Below are 18,012 nucleotides of genomic sequence, written 5' to 3' on the forward strand. Positions count from 1 at the left end.
GCGGAAACACCCTCTTTTATAAGCCAAGACATATCAACCACGAACCGGAAGCAGGAAAACACATAATCATGGTTTGAATTCACATTTTGAAACACCATCGGCAGAAAAGAAAAGCCACAAGAACAAACCAAAAACCCCTGAATCTAGAACTACACATGGCCGTCTAAGAAACCCAGCTCCTGGCGGCAGAGTTTAATCGACGAAGTGCTAATGCACGTGGACTCAGCTTTCTGTATATGATAGGCTTCGATAATCTCTCTTTCAAATCGCTCCCTGCCTCTGCCGATATACGTTGCCTGTTCCAACACCGGTCCGCAATCTCTGCATTCCCTACAGTGATCCGGCAGGTTGCCCCTGTCATTGTTTTTAATTGTTCTTCTGTGCTGGCTAGCTCTCTCGTTGAAACACCGGCCAGTCTGGCCGATGTAAGCAGATCTACAGCTGAGCGGTATGCGATATATGACTTCGGACTTGCAATCGGTGAACCGTATCTGATGTTTGATAGCGCATTTTCGGGGTCGTCTGTTCATCATGGAGCAAATTTTTGCAAGCTTGCATGGTGCTGAGGACAACACATTTACACCATATCGACCCCCTACCTTCTTGATGTTGTGCGCTATCTTATGCATGTACGGTATTAGCACCGGAGGCCTGTTGTCTTTTTGCTTGCTTTGCGTATCCCCGCTAGAAGTGACCTTGATTCTTTGTAGCAGAGATTCACATATCACTGTTATCATCAGATACGGGTAGCCAGCGCTACACAGTCTCAGCAGCTGCTTGTCGAAGCCGGCCTGCACACAATGATCGCAAGATTTCGAGAGAGCTGCGTGTAGGCAGGCACGTGATGGCGATGCTGCGTTTAACCAGTTTGGAGTGGGCACTGCTGAACGGCATGAGGCTTTTCTTTAACGCAGCATCGCCATCACGTGCCTACACGCAGCTCTCCCGAAATCCTGCGATCATTGTGTGCAGGCCGGCTTCGACAAGCAGCTGCTGAGACTGGGTAGCGCTGGCTACCCGTATCTGATGATAACAGCGATATGTGAATCCGTGCCTCTACGCCATCGCTGGCGAACGTTATGGCACAGATCAAGTTGGCGCGCCGTCGAGGTCCTGAAGGTTTTGTGTGAGCTGCTCCACCGCGCCCGCTAAATTTATCACTGAAACTGGCGCAGCGGTACGTGTTGCCAGACAAATCGTTGTGGAGCGCATAAACTTGGCGAAGCGACGAGCTTCTAACGCCATTGCCCCGTAGCTGCTCTTGGCGCTTCGGTTTTGAGCTCGCGTAAGCGCGCTTCTGGCTGCGCCTTGCCGGAAGATTTTTATGCCCGAATGAGTAGCGGCTTTCGCTAAGCAGCGACAATCTAGTGTAATGCAACAGCTGGCTTGTACCGAAGCTCGTACCGCTCTTCTCCTTAGACTGCGCGCGCCAAGACTCAACAGTAAAATAAAAACTAGTACGATCTCTATAAGCAGCATTTGCATCTCCCAGAAAAAAAAAAAAGTGACGCGGTTGCAGATACTTTGACACAGCGAAGCTCCGCAGAAATGCTCACATGTTAGTATTCCATTTTCATTTATTCATAATCTTGGCGTACAAGTTATCAAAACACTGACTGAACCTATAGCCAGAGGCTAGTGTGGGGTTCAGAAACAAAATACATAATGGCAATGACACAGCACTTGTGTAAAATGAAACTCACAAAATCAACGGCGAAAGACCAAAATACCGCATACAGTTAGAAGAAAACAAAATAATGTGCATTTTACAGCAGAATGAGTAATGATCTATCAAGAACAACACTGTACAAGAAATACAAACCAAAAACGACTACCGCAGAAGTCAAATAAGGCTCATAAAATATGTTATTAATGTTTTATTTGTTTCATGGGACTGTTTTATTTCTGGGCGGAAAGCTTTGCAAACCTTGGCTCCTGAAAACTGCTCCAATCTTTCGCTGCAGATGTTATTATTCGGAGGCAGATTAAAGTTACTATGTGTGAGGTTTCTTGTGAGTCGGGAAGGAGACCAAACAGGGAGGCATTGAAAGGTTGGTTATATTTTACTATGTTGTTTACACACACCGCTATCTTTAAAGTCTTTAAAAATCGCTCACTCTAAGTGACAGCTCATTGATGTGTAATTTTTGCTGCTGCGCGTATTTATTTCGTAGTGTTGAGCGCCTAGTGTGATTCCTAACGTTGCAAACACGACTATGTAAGGGCACCTATGTGATATCCATACATCTTCGTTTGCTCCACGGCACACTGGGCACCAAACTTCGCCGGTAGGGCGGCGGTACTTACCTATACCAAACGCAGGCGGCACATTTTTTTTTGCTGCCGTTTGTTTGTCTTCAATAATCGGCCGCGAATGTGATCAGGTGTAGTAAGCTAGCTTTCGAACACTAACGAGACCTCGAGTACTAATTTTTGTGGCTATCGCAAACCTGTCGTTGAAGTTCGGGAAATGCTAAACGGATGAAAATTTTGTGACAGACAGCAGACTTCTCAAAGTTTGTAAGACGCTGCTCACTGTGCAATAGGTGCATCGTTCAGTGAAAGCCACTTATTTGCTCAGGGATGCGGTCCCGTGTTAGCCAAAGAACTTTTCCTGGAAACGCAAACGTCCGTTGCTGGCGGTCGCAACCGATTCCTGATTTGCTAGAAACAGATCTGCTGATGTCAAACGCCCCATAAATTGCGATGGAAAATAAACCTGTATAGATTTCTTTTGAACGCCAATTTAATGAAAGCGAAGAGTTCAAGCAACATTTTCTTAAAAAACACAAAATATTGTTTCCAGCCGTTTATACTGAGTGCCAGAAATTTTCTCGCCACAAGGCTGGCAGAAGCAATGTGATTTTTTACGCTGCATTGACTTTTGAAATTGCTATTGAAATGAATTCCGAGAAACATTGCGGAATTTTCGTTAACTCACCGTAATAAATATGTAGATGGCGCAGGCAGTCAATGATATAGCTGGGTTGAAGCGCAGACGAAGATACTGAACAAACAACAAAACATTGCCATAATACTTAGGACACGTATCTGACCCAGCCTTCTGTGTTCCCTAATCCACTGTAATTCTTGAGTGTATAGTCGGGGACGAAAGTCTCTGGACCACGTGTTTTTCAAACGAAGCGATATCTCTGCTATTAGCAGGCGTCTGGAGACCACACTTGTGGAGGTGAAAGTCAGGATTTTGTTCTTTGATCTCCACGAGTGTCGTCTCCTGCTGCCGGCTAATATTAAAGCTATCGGCTTCGTTTGAACACGTGGTCCAGAGACGTCTGTTCCCGACTGTACAAGACACTGTACTGCACAGTGTCTTAAGTTGTATGCCTGCAGACATTCCGCAGATAGCGATTTTACCTTACAATCCCAGCAAATACAATGGCATAATCGTGATTTCAAAATGTACAGTCTCTGTCAAAGGTTCACAGCCCAAGAGATTCGCTTCCGGGTCGGGCAGTGTGGCTCGGTATGCATCGTCAGCGTCGCATATCCTCATTTAATTAAGAATACTGCTATCCTGATGCAAGATCATAGCCGCTGGGAGTAAATCTCTTCAAAAATACAATTAAAATACAAGCACGGGCATAACGAAACAAAGACATACATAACAGGCTCAGAAAAGCGAATTCCGCAGCAAACTAATAGAAACAATAAGTTAAAACTCTATTGAAATACATGCATTTACTCCTGCATCACGGCATCATCAGACACTCTGTGCTAGTCCGTGGGGGTCTTGTTAAAAAAAAAGCGCATTTAAAATAACGAACCCGGGAGTTCAATGCTGTTGTTGCAAGAGAATGGTGATTTCTAGTAGGTAACCCCGAGGAATAACTAAAGACATAGGAGTTGCTCGGGTTATCATGAAAAAAAAAAGTTCAGTCGACCTGTGCGATTTCTGTTGGGAATAGACGGTAAGCCTTTCCTTTCAAGGCGGTCGCAGATTGATGTGTGACCATATGAGTTGTATAAAAACCTTACTGCTTTCTTCTAAATTCTTTCTATTTTAATAATGTTGTTCTTGGTAAAAGCATCTAAGATGATTTTGCATCGCCTAACATGTGTCTAGTAATGGTGTTATAGGCAAGGAGGCGTGCATCAGGAGTCGCTAACTTGACCGCGCGTGGTTAAAAAAAAAAAAAGCTGTAGGTGCGAGTTCTCTCAAACGTAGTCAGCACGCATGGTTATTAAGAGAGGTTATTAATTTCTTCTGAGGGTAGGAGTAACTACCGAAGTAAGTACTTTCAAATGTGCTACAGGAGCCCTACTATGTGACTTATAAGCTATCTCCCACTCCACCTGGGCTCTAATCTTTTGAGAGACACAGGTCGTTGATATCATAAGTCACGCTTTCAATCGTTGAACTCGATTCAGTTCGTTTGATACGAGATGGGTTTCACAATGATTGTGTTAGGGTCTGCAAAGGTAAATGTGCTACTGCCACGGGCTCCTAAAGGAGTCGGCAATGTCGAGACCATGCGAATTACAATGCATCCCACAGTATTAGCAATTTCATCGAGCTTACATAAAGACGATACCGTACGTCGCCTTCCGTGAGTCTAAGGAAAGCTTCCTTGTTTTCTCTGTGCCTTTATTGCTTTTGTTTTTTTTTTCTTGGCGCAAAGCTTTCCGAGTGAAGACATTACCGAATCATTGCACTGGCTGTTCCATAAACTGCACACAAATTCGGCCTACTGCAATTAAAGGCGCGTTCGAATCGAAGAAACGCGGAACAGCATATCTCAATGACAAAAAAAACTATGCGGACGATTAGGTCCTTTTAAGGAGGAAATGCGAACGATAGCTTTAGATCTCACATTTGTACCAGGTTTTGTTGCAACTTCTGCGTGTGTTTACGTAGTTTCCTTGCAATTTTCGGTTCTTCAAACAACATATTCGAACTGCTGGCTACAGTAGCAGCTATCCGCTATGCTGTGATGGCGCTGATATTTGCCTATAACACACTTAAAAAAAAATGATTTCGACTTCTTTACTTCTTTTGTTGAACTCGGCCAGTTAATTCATAAACAGTCGAGCCTACCTCTAACGGCTGCATTTATAACGAACTCTCGCTTATTACGATCAAGTGTGTAGCTAGCGTTGAAATATGTATTAAGACTATGGCACTCGTATCAGATAAAACCAGCGACCACGGCCTCATCACTTGATTATAACGAACAAAGAGGCTCCGTAAACTTAACCCCCCGTTGTAAAACGAGCGCTTCCCGCTCACGCGCAAACCGAAGGGCGTCTCTCAGCTAGCGTGATACATTCCACCCCCCCAGAAAAAAAAGTGATAGTGTCGACCCCCAAAGAAACAAAAAGAGGCGGTATTGAAAGTGCAGTTAACCACTCGCAGTTTACCACTGTAATCACCTCGGGAACAGGTATCTGATCTTCAAGTGTAAAACAATTTTAAAACATAAAAAGAGAAACTGCGGTACATATCAGCGGCCCATATGCGTGAGCTTGCAAACCATGGAAGTAACAATGCGCTACACGTTAGCAAAAAAAAACTCAGAATTTTTTCATACACATAGAACTACCAAAAACGGCGTACAATATAATCCGGCTAAAAAAAATGAACTACCGATGGTACTAACATCACAGCAAAAAATTGTGCCAGGCTTTTATCATGCCCAAAACATTGCAGATACGAAGGGTGCTGTAGAGGAAACGGGCTTGACGTCAAACCGGTTACAGCTTGGCGTCGAACTTCCACAGAAAACAACTGTTGCTGGGCAGCGTATTCCTAAATATGGCATTCGCATATATTTTTTTTTTTCGCGAATAGAGGGCATGTTCACCTTTCGGTACGAATTTCTGCTGTTTTGTTGAGCCAATGTGGAGCTGCAACCTGCACGCGAAAACTAAGAAGAAAAGAGCTCTTCGGGATAAAAGAGGTCGACATCGTGGCAAATGCACAAGCAGCCACCTGCGAAAGGGTTTCGACCTCACGCGTTTACCCGGCGTCAGATATCTGCCGCCGAGGATTCGAGAACAGCTTCGTGACTTCACTGCTTTCGATAGCGCTGGTTTATCCACTGAATGCGGCACAGGTAAACCTTCGTGAGGTGTGCTTAAAGGCCATGCATGAGAGAGAGAAGGAGAATTCGTCTTATTACCGCGGGAACTCTATCCACACATTCCGGGCGTTCTTATAAACTGCGAATTATTATCGTGTGCGGCCGATTGCCTAAATAAATCGGATTCAACGTCCTGGATCCCGCCTTTTTTTGAAGTCAACGTTTGAGGTAGGAGGAGTCAACCAACGCGTCAGCCAGTCACGCGGCGGCTTGCCACTCTGCCATCGGCGGAGTGATACGTAAATCAAAGAGTCCACGCCTATCTTTATTTCCGTGGGCCTAATTTGCGGCTATATTGTCTGTGCACTGAAACTGTTTATTCACGGAAACCTAAAAACAAAATAAAAGCGAAAGGAAAGCCGCCACTGGATTGGCTGAAAGGCACTCGACGTGTTGGTTGACTCCGCCTACCTTAGGAGGTCCGTTCAAAATAAAAGCGGGGAGCCGGGACGTTTAATCCGATTTAATTAGGGAAATCGGCCGCACCGGACAAGAACTCGAAGTTTCTAAGAATGCCCGGAACGTGTAGATAAAGTTCCCGCGGTAAAAAGACGAGTTCATATTCCTCTTTAGTGCACCTTTAAAGACCGTGCATGAGAGAGAGAGAAGTAGAATTCATTTGGAAGCGAACGAACACGAAGGATGCAGTGTTCAACCATACACTTTCACGGAGTTTGTGTACAAAAAAAGCAATATATTGGGGCCGTTTATGCGAACTACGTCTAAGAAAGTCTATCATATTGTTTAAATCTCTGCTGTGTGCACAGCAGAACCTCAACTCAAGTGTTACTTTTTTTTAAAGGTCGCACGCCGGAATTTATTAGCCCCTTGTTTATTCTCAGCACAGTCTGCTCGGGCTTAGGTAAGGCTATCTCCGGTGATATTCTGAAACGCGAGATGTCAGCGAATTTTTATTGGATCGCATTCCCTTGATCCCTGTCGGTGATTTTAAGTTTGACGTCATTACCGACAAAAAAAAAACAGCTTTTCATGACTCATCGCTACCGACGCTTCCGCTACAGTTAGGTCCGCAAAGTGCGCTGCCATCCGCACACAGGTGGCTTCCTCTATGGCCACGACTAGGTCATGAAATGAAAAATGGATGAAAAAACGCTTGGTGGATAATTTTGCTGGTTCTGTGTGCGCTTCAGGGTACGCCGCAATTCCTATGGCAGATCCGTGTATGCCACGCTTTTGCAGGTAAAGGTTGGAGCAAACATGCTCACTTTCGTCGAATGCTGTATTGCCCGTTGGGTTTGGGACCGTAGGCACAAAAGTATACAACCGAGGCTTGTGCAAGACCCGAGCTGCTTATTCTTGCAACCACTGTTTCTTCAACAGGCACAGACGCCGCGCATAACGCTCTCGTTTTTGTGCTTCCCTTCCATCGTAATGCGACAGCCGCGGCAAGGACTCGATCCCTCGACCTAAAGCTCAGCTCCCGAATGCTTTAACCACTGAGCCACCTTAGAGGGTTAAACGTCGGTACAGTATGTGTCTCCGATTGGCGCAGCTTTTCCTATCGGTGTGAATCTACAGGAACAGAAAGTTCCAGATCGTATTAGCCTTTTTTAGTGTATTTCAACTTTATTATTAAACAGTATAAATTAAGAGATAACTAGCCTCTTTTAACCTACTGCAAAGCGAGAAATGAAAAACCCTCCCCGCCGATATCGTCCCCAACACGTACCAATATACAATTTTAGATGCTGTAACCACTTATATATAAAAGCAATGACATGTATTTGTTATCGATGAATACATTAACGTATCCATTATGTAATACACCCTGAAGGTGAATAAAGTGAAGCCGACAGTCTCTTAAAGCAAAATGCGAGGACGCAAGGTGAAATCATTTGTTGAATACTACAGAAAATGAAGGATCACCCGCTGCCATCTCGAGGCAACTTCTGCATCACTACCAGTATAGAAGTAATGGGAAGTTTGAATAATTAAATAATGAGGTAAATAACCTTTTATTCCAAGAAAGAAAAAAATCGAGAACTAAACGGCGCAAATCGAGCGAAGCGCACTCATGACACTCGACGTCAAAGGCAACGTCACGTTTTAGAATAGAAGAGCGGAAAAAATGAATTTAAACTTGCGCCGCAAATTAACAATGAACGCGTCTTTTGGCGTTTAAAAAACGCAAACAGGTTACCTGCCGCGGTGGCTCAGTGGTTAGGGCGCTCGACTACTGATCCGGAGTTCCCGGGTTCGAACCCGACCGCGGCGGCTGCGTTTTTATGGAGGAAAAACGCTAAGGCTCCCGTCTGCTGTGGGATGACAGTGCACGTTAAAGATCCCCAGGTGGTCGAAATTATTCCGGAGCCCTCCCCTACGGCATCTCTGTCTTCCTTTCTTCTTTCACCCCCTCCTTTATCCCTTCCCTTACGGCGCGGTTCAGGTGTCCAACGATATATGAGACAGACACTGCGCCGTTTCCTTCCCAAAAAATCGATTATTATTATTAGACGCGATAGTTTAGCCGCCTAATCACACTTTAAAGAAAAACCGAAGAGATCGATTTTGTCAACCATATCTATGAATGATTGGTCTTTTACTGTGCGTCGGGGCCAGGAAGTGGCCTGCTTTTTGTTGGCCTAGTTCAATTTTCCACCGTACTAGAACAAATCGCATCCCAAGCGCTATGTTGCGGCGAAAGTGTTTTCGTGCTTCAAAGGAATGGACGGCAGTAACGCTGCAGGCTTAGAGCGAAAGCAAAGAAAGTACGCAGTGTACGGTAGAGTTCGCGTGATCTCACAAGAAGCTTTATCTTCATGTGATCTAATCGAGACACCATTTTTTTCGAAAGATCGCAGGAGTTGATTTACCTACAGCGTATGTGCGTGTCACAGGCAATAGTTTTTACGAAACCGCACATAATTCAAGATAAATGTCAAATTTCTCACACTGTACAGTGCGTCATGTTTTATAGCACACTGTCAAGAAAAGTAAACCCTTATTGCGTGTAGCGACATTATAAATTAAGTCGAATTTACTTCCTTAACGTGAAAGGCGTCCTCTTGATTTGCTGCAGTGCACATTGGTAAAACAAGCGCCTTTTTTTGAGGTCTTAACCAAAGGCTTTATTCATATGCATAAATTAATAATTTAGATTTTGCTAAGTTGATGAGTACTGCGACTAAAATAATAAAAGATTTTATCACACAAACACGTTTAATTATCGTATGAAGAAATGTTTGAGAGAGGTTGGTCAGATATTTCTTGATAATCACAAAGTGAACAAGGGAGGCATAACCACAGGATGCTCGCAACGTTTCGACGGGTGGGCTTGTCCGCCTCTGAAGAAAGAAAATTATGCATTGCTGTATTTTACGTTTGTTGCCCGAGAGACTCCGAACCCAAGTAGCACAGGTAATTGGCCCAACGTTAAAATAGAAAAGGTTTCGCACTGGCCCTTTTTAGAACCAGCATTTGCCAAGATACTTCCGATACTGAGTCAATTACCTCTGCTGCTTTGGAACGGGCAGTACTAATTAGCTGCAGAACAAGAAGAAAAAAATATGAGTGCAGTCACGACAAGTAATATGTGGTGGTTCGACAGCGCAACAGCACACACAGACCAAGTAGGAGACGAGACACACAAACTTGGTCTGTGTGTGCTGTTGCGCACTATGCATCACCAACTAGCCCAATCTGCAGTTCTTCTAAAGTAATATGTTATGGCATTCTTAGGAAGGTAGAATTTACACTGTGCTCTCCCATCACACGAGATTCTAGAATGAGGTGCACGGAAAGTATTTCTTTGTAAGTATTGCACTATAAGTATTGCTTTCCTTCAAACCCTCACCTCGAATATAGACGTCACTCGAAGGTCGTACAGCAGTGGAACAAACACACGCGTAGCCAGCGGAAAGAAAAGCAGAGGAGTAATGCCGCACCAAATGACGTGCCATCCGTAGGCGTAGAAGTGCGCCGGAAAGCCAATGAGTCCCGTCGAAGAGTACATCGAGGCCACCGCAGAAGCCGCCAGCGGGATCATCTTTAGAGCTCGGCTACCTAGGAAAACCTCCGCCTCGGTAGCGGCAACGCCGGGCGAAGAAACTCTCTTCGTCAACGAGTAACATAAACCGAACAGAAGGTTCACCGCTACGAGAACTCCGAAGATTACGTACTCCATGGTTCGCACCATTGTTGAGGGCTTTCTTGGGAACGACTTTGTGGGGTATTTTTTCTACGCCCAAAAGCACCTGCTCTCTAAAAAATGGGCACACACTCGGTGCAGGCCGTTGCCTGGCCTGAAGCGATTGCGTGACTAAGCGCCCGCAGCTTTCTGAGCGCAGTCGGGTAGTTCGTAAGCATCTGGAACTGATATAGTGCCATCTGTGGGCCCTAAGCTGAACGAAGTACTCTTTTCCCTGAAACACACAGTAATTCAGGCCTGGTAGATTACTCTAATCTTTCCATGTAGAGCGAGAATGATTCCAATTTTGCAGTTATTTATATGCCAGGGTTGATTAAAATATTACCCTGTCCTTTTCTGCTGACGGCGCAGGGTGACATATTTTGACAGATGAGAAATAAATAAATAAAGTGTTTGGGATAAACAAGTGCACATACGTTTAATGTCACTTTTAAATATATGGAGCATTGGCTATCTATATCATATCTAGAGCAACTGAACGTTGTGATATCATCCTAGCAGGAGTCCTCCACCACCTGTTGTGGGCAGCTTCCTCTACTTAACATGCTCTGTCTTTTTTTTGCTGCAACGCATGCAGACTGCTTCATGGCATATGAAACATGAGCAACATGAACAACTGCGCGAATGAAACGGAGCGCCTTTTAACGACGTTAGTCTCCACCTCACTTCGCAGGGCTTTAGTATCGATATAGCATTCACTTCTTCCGACCGGAGGCTGTTGTCGACAGTATTGACTGTTTCCCGCGAAGAGAACTGTCAAAGGCCACCTCCTAAAACCCAGAAAATACGGACGAGCTAACCAGATGTTCTGAATGTTCCAACAGGATGCTAGGAGCACTAACCCGGAGGCTTGTGGCCTTCACGGCTGCGCCGCGTAACCCCGAAAAAAATTTAATATAGTTCTTTCCCTTTCATCGCAGGGGTTCATACCTCTCCAAATCTGATGATTCGGCGGTGATGAAGAGAATGGCGGTTATGCAGATCATGGAGACGAAGAACTATATATATCCAATATACAAAGTCAAACTGTAAGCTGCAGAAGCAAAGTCACACATTCAAATTCAAACTGAAACTTAAAAGAATCGATCTTACACAGAGGAGACCCTTGAAAACCTTCTTTATTTTTTAAAGGTGCACTAAAGAGGAATCTGAACTCGTCTTTCTACAGCTGGAACTTTATCTGCATGTTCCGGGCATTCTTAGAAACTCCGAATTATTGTCCTGTGAGGCCGATTACCCTAATTTAATCGAATTAAACTTCCGGGCTCCCACCTTTTTTTGAACCCAACGCGGTAGGTAGGCGGAGTCAACCAACGTGTGGAGTGTCTTTCAGCCAGTCCAGTGGCGGCTTCGCTTCCGGTTTTCTTTAGTTTTTTTAGGTTTCTGTGAATAAAATGTTTTAGTCACAGACAATATAGCAACAAATTAGACCCACGGAAAAAAAAATACATGTGGACACTATGATTTACGTATCACTCCGCCGATGGCAGAGCGGCAAGCAGCCACGGGACTGGCTGGCGCATTGGCTGACTCCTCCTAAAAAAAAAAAAAGGCGGGAGCCGGGACGTTTAATCGGGTTTAATTAGGGCAATCGGCCGCACAGAACAATAATTAGAAGTTTCTAACAGCGCCCGGAACGTGTAGATAGAGTTGCCGCGGTAAAAAGACGCGTTCCGATTCTTCTTTAGTGCACCTGTAAATATATCCTCAGCACGGAGCCGCTACCTAGACTGCTATCCAATGCTTTCGCTCCACATTTTTAAGGTTTCGTTAATAAAGAAGTTGGGGCGGTCATTATCGTTGACCCCCCCCCCCCCCCGCGCCTCTAGGCTTCCATAAACGAATAAAATTCTTATACAGCCCCTGAGGGTTGGGAAATAGCTGGAATCCAGAGCGGTGGTGATAAAAACAAACAAAAAGAAACGAGAAAATTGTCGAAATCACCTTCTCCACGAGAGTATTTTCTTTTCTTCTCCCCCACAACGCTCACGGACTGGACATTAACGCATGCATTTCTTTTCAGAGAGTCCTCCGCGGTTGTCAGCGTGTTTGCAGCGGCGGCCAGACACCTGAGCTAAATTGTTACTTTGGCACCGACGGCCGCAATAAGGGAAGGCGCCGTGTGGCGATGGGGTCGCTACGCATCGGACAAGGGAGACAATTCGAGAATTATACAAAAGAATGGGGGAATGGGCCCGGTGCGACTGAGACGAATGCCGAAAGCCACCTTTTGTGGCAATGCAATACGTAGTGTACGACAGCTGTATCTTACCTGTACTCACCTACGGGGCAGAAATGTAGAGTCTTACGAAAAGGGTTCCGCTTAAGTTAAGGACAACGCAGCGAGCTATGGAAAGAAATAATTTCATTTCATTTAATTTTTATTTAGTTATTTACCACCACAATATACACGGTGACGGTGTCCATAGTAAAAGCGCCCCCTTGGACCGCTTGACCTGGCCATGGACACCCGGCTAATGATAGATGTAACGTTAAGAGACCGGAAGCGGTCAGAGTGGGTGAGGAAACAAACGCTGGTTAATGACATCCTAGTCGAAATCAAGAGGAAGAAATGGGCTTGGGCAGCGCATGTACTGCGAAGGCAAGATATCCGCTGGTTCTCAAGGGTAACGGTGTAGATTCCAAGAGAAGGCAAGCGTAGCAGGGGACGGCAGAAGGCTAGGTGGGCGGATGAGATAAAGAGGTTTGCGGGCATAGGGTGGACGCAGCTGGCAAAGGACAGGGTTAATTGGAGAGACATGGGAGAGGCCTTTGCCCTGCAGTGGGTGTAGTCAGGCTGATGATGATGATGATGATGAATACGTAGCGCACACTTCTAATCTGGTCTCCTGCAACAGAACCTTCGCCCAAGATTCGGCGGGATGACGGTGATAGTTGCTTGAGCTTCTCGCCGCAGGTTTCTTGGTTCTGACGGAACTCCTGCTTTCAGTGAGCACTGGTTGGTCCCCCCGCCTTAGCGGCACGGATAAATTGTTTCTAACTTTCCTATGTCCACCCGACGGGAGTGTATGCGTGCCCGCGGGGACCCAGAGGAGAAGGAAGTTTCAAGAAAGCTCTGTGCGATCCGGCGATGTTGACCCGTTCATACCAACGTAATGAGAAAAATAATGAGGCCATAAATGAGCGGCTGCCTTACACCATACGAATGGGATAAAAGGCGGGCTCAACCCTGTCAAGGTAGTGCGTTTTGCGGCGTTCCACTCTCGCGAGTGCTTCCCGCGGAACCTGTCTTCCACGGTTCTTCGTTCATGACCTCAAGTTCCTCGCCGTAAAACCAGTTCGCGTCCGGTTGTTCCGTGACGTGAGAGGACTTTTCTTGCCCTGGGTATACTCCTGAACTTTGAAGGCTCTATCTCTATTTTTGGTTTTGTCTGCATATATGTAATGGCCATCTCTATCTGATACTGCAGTCTTGAGTTTTCATCATCATCATCATTAGCCTTACAACACCCACTGCAGGGCAAGGGCCTCTTCCATGTCTCTCCAATTAACCCTGTCCTCTGCCAACGGTGGCCACCGTATCCCCACAAACTTCTTAATCTCATTTGCCCTCCTAACTTTCTGCCGCCCCCTGCTGCTCTTGCCTTTTCGTGCCGGGAAAGACTTTTGACAAAGTGACTAGAATGGCGCATGCACATTGATGTATTGCCTGTTAGGGAAGGGGGCGGGGGTTAAAAAGAGGACTGAATGGAAGTAGGCCGAGAGGGTCCGAAACTGTGGGGTGGTGAAGTTTCCAACGGGGCGCAGCGGCAGACCAGTATTGTGAATTTCTGGGAGTCTGCAAAATGCCGATGCTAAGCCATTCCAGCATATAAGGTGTAATAGAGGCGTTTTGATTTGAGGTAGCGCTTTAAGAAGGCTGCTGACCTCATGTTGTGAAGTCTGATACTTTCTTATTTTTTTCGTAGCCCTGCTGGTCGGGAACCACCGTTGAACTTCCTTTGTCTGCCGGGAGGATGGCGATATTTTTGTCGTCACCACGTTATCCCAGAGCTGATACTTCGCCTTGAAAAAGGTTGTGCGATTGGCGGCTGGCGGCTGGGTAGCCTCGACACGACACCGACTGTTTTTAGCCGGACTTCTTCGTGGGCGGAAGGTTCCACATGCTTAATACCATCCTTCATGGCCGCTACCAGTTGTGCGAAAGGCGCTTTCGTTGACATGGTATTGACGTCAACGCCACGCTGACCTGATGTTGGCCACTAGCCAAGGGAGTAGTTTCGTCTGAAGACACTGATCGGGATGAGGGCTTGGTGCCAGAGTTGGATACGTCCCCAGGCGACTTATTTGCCTTGTCTTCTCCTTTCGCAACTTGCACAGTTCAGCTGCGTGAGACGAATTTTGTCTCTCTGCAGTGGCGGAGGAGACAGTTTTGGCGTGCGCGCTTGCTAAGCCGGAAACATCAGGAAGTCATTGTTCAAGCGGACGTCGCAAAAAGAACGGGTCCAGCTCCTTCTACCTCAAGATGTGATGGCAGTCAGGTATCCTTGCGTGTACCAGTCCTCGTTCAGCCTGGGCGACAGTATTCTAGTCTTCCGTTGTGTGGATTAGGTGCCCAAAGTGAAGACTTTGTGAAACTAGTTGCATGTCTGTGTAAGACTTGGTAAAACCAGGTGGGTCTTGTACGGGGCCACATAACGGGAGCAAGAGACAAAGCCTTTGGCCAGCTGTGCTGTCTGTTGGCTGAAGTCGAGGCTTAATGATTAGAACGATAACATCTTCGACGGAAGTCCCTTTGGTTGGATTTGAAATCAAAGTAGAGAAATACTCCCACCAACGAATAATTTATTTTCAGCCGAACGTTCAGGGAACAACCCGGTCCCTCCTAGAGGGGGGACGGAGAGGTGAGCAAACAGCTGCGGGGAGCAGCCTTAACATTTTTTCTTTTACCAAGTTAGGAAGGCCATTAACATACGCGGAGGAGAGCGTTCCCGAAGTCCTGTTTACCGTAGCCTCACAAAGGCGACGGTAAAAACTCGAGGTTAAGCCTCATGAACGAATTAAGTTCCAGAGCCAACACGCTCACTGCTTCGAAGGCGATTCTGTGGTCAGTCCCCTCGCAGTGCTCGGCGAGGGGGTTGCTTTTTTGAGTTCATTGACTGGGCGTAGTTTTTGTGTTGCCCGATCCTCTGATTGGGGCTTTTAATGCGCTAGATGTAAGACCTGCAATCTCGAGAAAAAAAAAGCTGTTGCCTGTCTGAGTGCTTCAAGCCAGCTAGACATGCTGAAATAAAATAAATGTGGCCGCGACTGCGCCGCGCCTATGTTTCGAACCCGTGGTGAAGCAAGCAGGTGAGCTTCACTGGTCACTGCACGAGAGCACTATGCCATCGCCGCAATTTCTGTTATTGCATGGAAGTACACACACCTGGCAGGATTAAAGTCCGACTTAAGCGATCAGCCCTCGTGTTTAACTGCCACTCTCTTTCGCTGTGCATTGTATGGCGTCGTCCTCGTCAACTTCGAACAGTGCGCAACGGATCTAGTGCGCACCGCTATTGCAGTGTCGACTTAAAGAAACTATGCAATGAATAAAAAGTCGCTTGTAAATGTTTTCAACGCTTAGAAATGATGCTAAGAAGCATCCACACCAAGTATGAGTCTTCAGAACTCAGCCGGCAATTTATTATGAACTTTTAAAACCGTGTTTTTAAAATTCGCGGGCCGATTGGTGTGCTCGTAGTGACCGATTTTGGAACTAAAATCGTGAAACAAAGACGTCACACTACCCATGACATCGCCAGGCCACCATACGCTCTCATTCGCTGGAGCCACGGCAGCTACGACGTCACGAGCAAACTTCCGGTAGCCGTGAAAATCGTCTGCTCGTGCCGCCGCGCGACCCTCTCGGGCAAGCGCGAACCAGGGCATTGCCTTCGCGCATATGGTTTCAATTTTCCTCTGCCGCCTCTTAAACGCTAAGGCGCCCGCGGTCTGTGCGATGTCAGTGCAATTTAAAGATCCACAGGTGGTAGAAATTATTCCGGAGCCCTCCACTACGGCACCTCTTTCTTGCTTTGTTCTTTCACTCCACCCTTTATCCCTTACCTTACGGCGCGGTTCAGGTGCCCAAAGATATATGAGACAGACACTGCGCCATTTCCTTTCTCCCTAAACCAATTATTATTATTATTGTTATTATTATATGCCGCCTCCTTCTGTCGGGAGTTCCGGAGCCACTCGCAGTGGCTCGCCGAGTCGCTACTGTCGTCGCTGGTGTTCACGCCGTACATAGGGCTCGATGCCCATCGCGGCCGTAAGAGCGAGCAGTCACGCCTCGAGGTCGGGGTCCATCAGACGACAAGCAAAGAAACCCAACGCGCGCCGCAGTCACGCCGCCGACGCTGCTGCTGGGGTGCTAGGAGCGACAACCGGAAGTTTCAAAAGGAACGTCAGCAGATGACGTATTCATGGGCGGGGCCCAGTCCCAGTGCTGTTTTCTTTATTTTTGTCTCGTGCCCCGCGTGTACGAGTTGAGGGGGGAGAAGAGGAGCGTAATTTTTAATCCTCTATACCTTCGCTGTTATTGATGCTAGCTCAAAAATTCTTGCGTTGGGGTGACGTGTGATGAAATGCCTATCTCTCGTCTGCTTTATGTATAACCTCAATGAATTTATTGCATGGTCCCTTTAAAGTGCTTTAGACGGTCCCAACATTTTATAGTGCGCTGCCGCAAAGCTCCCCATTCGCCGATTACATCGATCTTTTCCTGAAGCCTGACCTTGAAACTGTAGCCTCGAGCCGAAAGAGGAATTAAACGCGGCGTGGCAGTGCACATATTTCACATTTGCCCGAGTAAGCTGAATAGGATGTATTTTTTTTTTGGTCCCGCCGATGCATAAGGCCGGGCGCTCGGAGCATGGAATTTTGTAGATAACGCCAGGTGGCTTGCTTTTCGGGACACGGTCTTTGCGACGTTTTTAAGGATAATAAAAGAAACGCTAATACAAATGGCACCAGGCTCCGATTATACAAGATATGCTCGAAAACCTTCCTCTTCATTCTTTCCAGAATCGAGACGGTTGCCTGCGAACTGCGAGCCCAAGCGTTGTTGTGAAGCTGGCGCAAACCACTTCTCAGATGCTTCGTCCGTTTATTTTAAATGAACCTCCATATTTCTCGGCTTTACAGACCACCACCCTCTGGCACCCACTTTCAGAAAGAGTTCACGCTATTATCTTGTCGTGACATTGCTATTCGAAGAACTTCGTTCGCGCATTTTCGAAGACCCATGCACAACAATTAGGGGCAAAATCGTTTTTTAATGAAAAAGAGTTTATGAGCGTTATTTTTTCATACATTGTAAGATTTCACTATAAAAATCAATGTTAGACTTGAATTTTTTTGCTGTTAATGTTTTTGGTATCGTCAAAAGCGTTTCCCGTTGCTTTTTTATGGCATCCTGAACTGCTCATGCGAGCGATGGAAACGCTATAAAAGAAATAATTTGCCACATACCGGAAGAATGGGCCACTACGTAGAATATTTATATACCAGTATTTTGCAGCTTTTCAATATTGAAAATTTTTGTCCAAGAATGTTGGACATGTTTAGTGACTATAGACAGCCTTCCATCCGTGTTTTTGTCATGCATATCCGTTCTGCGTCCCGACAATTCCCGGCGGCTTTTCGCCTCACAACGTCGGCTCACAGCAACACCACAAACAGCAAAAACATTCTCCGTAAATCTTCGCTGATTGTTCGCATCTTCGACACAGGAAG

General features: G+C 46.1%; 2 protein-coding genes across 2 annotated transcripts in view; one reads left to right on the forward strand and one right to left on the reverse strand.

The window, feature by feature from the left end:
- Positions 1–18,012, forward strand: part of LOC144102418 (sodium-coupled monocarboxylate transporter 2-like) — a 639,582-nt gene that overhangs the window by 62,109 nt on the left and 559,461 nt on the right. The window lies entirely within an intron of this gene.
- The window catches only part of LOC144101513 (sodium-coupled monocarboxylate transporter 1-like), a 97,676-nt gene that overhangs the window by 19,234 nt on the left and 60,430 nt on the right, over positions 1–18,012 (reverse strand). Inside the window, exon 15 of the mRNA XM_077634687.1 lies at positions 600–791. Coding sequence (XP_077490813.1) covers positions 600–791 — 192 coding nt within the window. The remainder of the gene's footprint in view (positions 1–599; positions 792–18,012) is intronic.

Source organism: Amblyomma americanum, chromosome 8, assembly GCF_052857255.1.
Source record: "Amblyomma americanum isolate KBUSLIRL-KWMA chromosome 8, ASM5285725v1, whole genome shotgun sequence".
Lineage (NCBI taxonomy): Eukaryota > Metazoa > Arthropoda > Arachnida > Ixodida > Ixodidae > Amblyomma > Amblyomma americanum.